This window comes from Orbicella franksi, chromosome 10 (assembly GCF_964199315.1).
Source record: "Orbicella franksi chromosome 10, jaOrbFran1.1, whole genome shotgun sequence".
Taxonomy (NCBI): Eukaryota; Metazoa; Cnidaria; class Anthozoa; order Scleractinia; family Merulinidae; genus Orbicella; species Orbicella franksi.
The window spans coordinates 17,668,040-17,674,581 of NC_138154.1; the positions used below are offsets into that span (position 1 = coordinate 17,668,040).

General features: G+C 41.7%; 1 protein-coding gene across 1 annotated transcript in view; it reads right to left on the reverse strand.

The window, feature by feature from the left end:
- Positions 1-6,303: 6,303 nt before the first annotated feature.
- The window catches only part of LOC145500564 (uncharacterized), a 5,319-nt gene continuing 5,080 nt past the window's right edge, over positions 6,304-6,542 (reverse strand). Inside the window, exon 2 of the mRNA XM_081480083.1 lies at positions 6,304-6,542. This exon is cut by the window's right edge and continues 534 nt beyond it. Within this exon, the coding sequence (XP_081336209.1) occupies positions 6,363-6,542 (180 nt within the window). The 3' untranslated portion in view covers positions 6,304-6,362.

The window sequence follows — 6,542 nt, forward strand, 5'->3', positions numbered from 1 at the left end:
TATAAGATCTGTACAGCACCGCAAATGATCCCAAACCGCAAATGTTCCCCAGACCGGAAATGGAATGTTACTAAAACTAGTAACGGGAACGGGGAACGGGGAACCGGGAACGGGAGTCTGGGAACGAGTGTACAGCGGTAACTCGCCAAAGAATTCAACATGGCAGACAAAGGAAAAGAAAGGGGAACAGAAATGTGAGGAAGTGTTACGGTTGTAAACGTGGGTTTCTACCGGCTGTGCCCCAGAGTCCAATATGGTACTGGGTTAAACAAAGCATAAAATAGCGTCTGGGCAGAAAACCGAATCGGTATTACCATTATCACACGCTTTCCCAATAGTACAAAATGCAGACTGCAAGACTGCAGACCGGGTACAAAATGCAGACTAGGTACAAAATGCAGACTGCAGACTGGGCACAAAACGCAGACAGAGAATAAAGCTGTTTTTTCGTCTGATAGGTGACAACATGTCATCTGAGAACATACCGAGTGTTACGCAGTCGCTTTTCCGCGGTCATCTTGTTTATCACAGTGCCAATCGGACTCTGCTATAACAAGAACGTCCTGCGCACATGATCAGGGGGGCACAGCCAGTAGAAACTAACGTTTACAACTGTAACACTTCCTCACATTTGCCCAAATTGTTCCCTTTTCATTTCCTTTGTCCGCCATGTTGAATTCTCAGGCGGATTACGGCTGTACACTCGTCCCCAGACTCCCGTTCCGGGTTCCCCGTTCCCCGTTCCCCGTTACCAGTTTTAGTAACATCCCCGGGAATGATCCCCAAATTGGACCGCAAATGATTTCTGATGTGGCCGTAAATGATTCCGCCGGAAAACGAGAAATGGCATGGGGTTTGTTCCCCCGGTCGAGGTTTCAATTTTTAACCTAAACAGAAACAAGTCATAACTGACTATATTCTATATAGATATAATTCTCAGGATAAATAATTCTTCGGACTACCGTAAAAGCTCTGCGGAATGCCTTGTAATCGGCTTTGTCTATATATAACCATAACATTTTATAACAATTAAAAGAAGCGGAAATTGTGAGCGGATAAATATAGTCAGATCAGTCACTCGATATTCTGCCTCTCAATTTACTAAATCGTGTCTAATTTTCTCGCCTGCACGTTTGGTCATACCCTGGGTGCTAGAGACTTTTCAAGTGCGGTGTCCGGTTTTGGTCATGAAATAAAAAAACCTCTGATACGTAGGGTACTCTTGATTTTGAAAATCAGTAGCAAGAAAATGTTATTTCGGACGAGTGAGCTAGCGAATAAGGCTGAAATAACTATTTTGTCGGCACGAGATACAACAAGGGCCTGGCTTCTAGGCCAGGGCATCGTGGGTAGGGATGTAGGGGTATATAAGACCGGGTATAACACGTGGTTGTCATCTAGGCTTTAGAACCAACCGCGTTCTTTCGTTTCGTTTAATTCTTTCTAGGTACCATGCATCCAGTCTGGTAGGATGGGCTGTTCTAATTTCATTTTTGTAAAGCCTTCGTAGGATGGGCTTCTAATCGCTTGGAGCTTGAGCCTTGGTTGCTACCCAGATTTCCTGCACATTTTTCCCCCACAGGGGTTTTTTTCTGGCAGGTTTTTTCTGGCCTCCGTTCAAAGCGCATTTGCTTTGTTAGCGGTTGCTCAGCTCTACTAGTTTCTTAAGACTTTTGTTCGTTTTCCTCTTGTATTTTTGCACTTTAGGTTTATATTGTATTTTATTTATATTGTAGGTAGGAGTTGATGATCCCCAGCCTAATTGGCAGCCTGACTGGCACGAAGCTTGAGAGCTTACAAGGGGATGTAGGCCAAGATAGCCTGTCTATATTATAGTTTAACGTAATGTCCGAGTTGATGTTCCCCAGCCTAACTGGCAGTCTAACTGGCACAAAGCTTATAATGAGAGCTTACTTGGGGAAGTAGGCCAAGATGGCCTGTTTATCACATAGTCAAATGTAATGATGGCGCTGATGTCCCCCAGCCTAACTATTACCAAGACTGATGGCTTATTCTGAGACGTAGGCCATATATTTTGTGTTTTTATTAAAGTGTTGTGGCCCACCAGCCCTACTGGCTTTAGCAAATGACTTGTACGTGTGGAGATAGCTTTATCCTAGGTTGCTTTTCAAGGATTTGTCATGTAAATTGTAAATTGTTTGTGTTATACAGTGTTCGGGTTGGTTCTCGCCAGGCCCTCCCAAAATAAACTTATTTGGTTCAGCGATGCTGTGTTGTTATTTGTTGTGGAGTGGAGACAAAATTTTTAGCAGATATCGGGTTGTAGTGGTGTAACCTATGTATCAGGTTGTTCATGATTCATGAAGCAAGCGTTTAGTCTGGAAATCTTACACGAAAACGGCTTACGACTACTATTCTACTTCTAGTTCGTAATGATATCCGTTTTCTCTGTTTTCCGCCTATGTTTCCCACGGTAATGAAGGTTAGTGTTAGATCGCTCAACATACTCTGCAAGTTGACTAATCAGCGCTCTTGGCCAGATTCAGTACACGTTTACATCATCAGTATGGAATTTCTGGCTGTAAATTGTAGATGCGAAAGCTAAACCGGCTTGGAGTGTTAAGATGCGGACTTTCCAGCTCACACAATATCATTCGTAGGACTAAAAGGTCATGAGTTAGTCACAAATGTATACAAGTTGTTTACGACCTTTTTTCCGAGATTTTTCAGAGGAATTCTCGAGAGAAAATGAGATGGAATTATTTATTATGAGAATTATATTTAAATTGTAGTTTACGTTGTCAGTATCTTATCTTTACATTTATCGTTTGGATGATGAAAATAAAATGAATAAATGAAAACATGGAAGGAAACTCCATGCCATTCCTCGTTTTCCGGCGGGATCATTTGCGGTCCAATTTGGGGATCATTTGCGGTCGGGGATCATTTGCGACGCTGTACAGATCCAACCCGTGATGAATGCTGAGCCCATTATTGTGTACTGTGAGTTGGCGACTTAGATCGTTGGAGCGAGCGAACACCCCTATACTTTCCTTACCCGCAGCATGACCCGAAGATCAGATGCCCAGATGATTCTCAACGCACTATTCACGGACCGGAAAAAAATGTGTTGCTCAACTTGCAGAAGAAAGGCCACCGTAGCGAGCGTTATACCCTAGCTCTGATCCAGCCCCTGCAAAGATTCGCCCATGTTAATTTCGGGCTTTTGATCAACAGCTGGTCCGGCTACACTAGCCCGCAGAACGAATTTATGGAAGAATACATCTTCCTCGGGATCCTCCGGAAATCAGTTGCAAAAAATAAAAATACCCAAGGCTTCGAATCCAACGGGCAGAACATCGACTTTGACAATTGTGACGCAAATCCCAACGGCTTGTTTGCTTTCATGCCAAACCATAACAATTTAAAATATTTATTTAAAATAAGTCACTTACAAGAATTGTTATGAAGAGCAGACGTGAATAATTAAGTCTCTGGAAACTTCTAGAATGTCAAGTCACGCGATGTTTGTGCCAGAACCTTCTACTGTCACGCTATGGAACAGTTTAGAGCATTCTACCGAATAATGTAATTATGGTGTAATGCTACATAAATAGAAGCTCCAAGAACATTCTAGAACATTAGTTAAATGTATATAAAGAATCAGCTAGCTAGTAGTAGCGTTAGTAGTTCTCGACAGAGACCGAGTGGAAAAGCTAGAGTGCTATTGTTATTGTAACAGCTATTGAGGAGATTTCTTTGGAGACATCGAGATTCATTGCGAGTTCGTGTCAGTGGTGACGAAAGTTTAGCAGTAGACTTAACTTAGTTTGGTGGAAGATTATATTGCTCAGAAATCGCTCCTTTGTAGCCTCTAAGATTGCATTACGTATTGTTAAATAAATAAGTTGGGTTCGTTGAAGAGTTTCTTAGTATATCTTGTTGTCGGTCGAGCGATACCGTAGCAGAATTTATAGCCGAACTAAAAAAGGTGCACTCATTGGCTTAAAAATTTCTAACTGAGGAATAAGTAAAATGTATTTATTCCACAGCCTGAAAAAACAGAAATTTAGAAAAAGAGACTGATGAATGGGTTTTATGACGCTTCCGAGACGAAGGCAGAGGAAAATATTGCGCGAACGTCTTAGTTGTTTGACTTCATTATTTGGATGGCTCTCATAATGCTTGCATTCAAATCGGCTAAAAGATTTTCAAAAGGCTAAAATGGGATCCAAATTTGGCAGCACATACACATACCGATCGAAGACTGATCAAGTGTCCTTCTCCACCCCTTCCCCTCTAGGCTGCTGGGAAAATGGGTCAAAATTTATTTTGCGCGCTTCCGGTCAGCGTTGACCGGAAGCTAATGCTGGCTCACCTTACGACTACTCCCAGAGAATTACAGTCATTGGGAACGAGAGAGAGCAGCTATAACAATATGATGTAAGCAGCATACGCAGACACTTAGTTTGCTAAGAGATTACCAAACTTTATAAGAGTTTGACAAATACAATAGGAACGACGCCTTCCTCGAGTCTTCGTCCGGAACTGACAAAACATGCGACGTTTCGTTTCAGGATTTATTTTCGGATGGTTTTGTAAACAGTGACAATGACTGGAAGTGAACTGACACGAGTGACCCGATTGAGCGAAGTGTCTGTCAGCTAGAGATCCTCAGTTCAACTGGAAGTTCGACATTTTTCGACTTCCAATCAGATCTTTTCAGGTTGGCTTGGTACCCAACAGCTGGTTAATGGGCACGAAGACTCTGGGCACAAGGTTGCTGTGCCGCGTCGAAATCTCAGAACAACTTCTCAGACGTCTGCAAGATATCAAAATATTTATCTCTCTAACCTGAGGTTTACACTATTTCCAACCAGGCCCTTGTCAAAATCATTACGGATGGAAAATGATTTTTTAAATTGAAAAACTGCGAGGTTTCTGCAATTACGCGGATCTCGATTGATTCCGAAAGATCGTCACGATTCTGTGGAGGAGGATGCACTGTCACTTCAAGTTTTTAGTTGAAAATTGTAGCTTTTTATGTCATCTAACTATAACCCTCTGAGTACTTCAGAGTCTTATTTTGCCTATTACATTTTAGCTAAGGATATTTTCGAAATGCCATTTTAATTCATTTGACCAATGAATTTGGAAGTTGCTGTTGATGCTTTTTTTTTCACCAGAAGCAAATATCGGTCAAAAAAAAATGCAAAATTGGTTAAAAATTCCGTATCGCTTCACAGTCAGTTTATAAATCAGCTGAACGTGACACGGAAAAGAGAATTGTATGGAACTATGTAACTACAAATAAACGTCCCGGTAAACTGTAAACCGTAATTACAATAAACGTATTTCCCCCGTCGAATGTTGGTTATTTCCCGCTTTAATGAGTTCAAATCTATTGAATTACGCCGTCGTTGTTTTCTGAAAAAGTATACAAAGTAATTTGTCTACGAGTGAATATAAGAAAGAGCATATATTTGAACTGCGGAGAATGATATGAAGACATGATTGATCATCGCAGTTATATACCCAGCTTAGGCAGCTGTGGAATTAAAGCTTGAAAAAAATTCAGGCTTTTACGGGATTCGAACCCACGAACTCTGCGATACCGGTGCAGTGCTCTACCAATTGAGCTATCTAGCCAACCGGGAGCTAGGCTCGTTTTGAGTTTTTCAGTAATATACCCGTAGTTGGTGAAGATACAGAGTTCGAATATATGATCTTTCATGGAGTTATGGTTATTTTGTTCAATAAAGAAAAGTTTGCGCACGTATTGAAGCAGAGGCAAAACGCAACTCAAAAATGTTCTAAATGTAGAATACAATGCAATACAGTCACCCGAGAATATGAAATATAAAAAGTTATATGTAAATCGAAAGAATTCTAAAAAAATAATCTAACCTTCCACAAAGCAATGCAATCAATCCAGTTTTCACATCTTTACACATTTGTCTGTTGAGGTTCGCTTTTGATTAGCTTATAGCCAAGCTTACTTTGAGTCTAATGGAAAGCTCTTTAAAAGTGCTTATCGTCTGCATGCTTTCCAAGGTAACCATGACCTTGTTAGAATTCGAGGGCATGACGTCTGGATTAGATCCACATTGCCCACCACCTCGACTGGGCGGACTACTAAGCTACTTCGCCGGGCCTGCGTCCACCTGGTCTCGTCGCTCAGTCTGTTGGAACAATGGTGATCTAATCCGGAGGTCGTTAGTTGGAATCCTACCGGGGTCAAAGTATTTTTGATTGGCGTGTATGGCCCCTACGATCCTTATCTGGCTAAGGCGCAGAAGCAAATTCACTGGTTATAACAACCACCGAAAAATTACTTTTGAATTAAACCATCAGTTTTCAGCTCGTTCATCATCAAGCTGGAAGGGAAAGTTAGTAAGTTCTCAGCGAATACCAATGGCGGCAGCGTTAAAGCCATCCTTCCAGCGGTTGCTGGAGGTGTAACAGCCACAGCCTCCAAAATGGAGCTCCGTCAAGAAGTAGAATTTGTTAGGCATGCGATCACGATATGTGATGGAAATACCCTTTGAGCACCAGTTCACTGCGAGGCCTTTGTCTTCGTA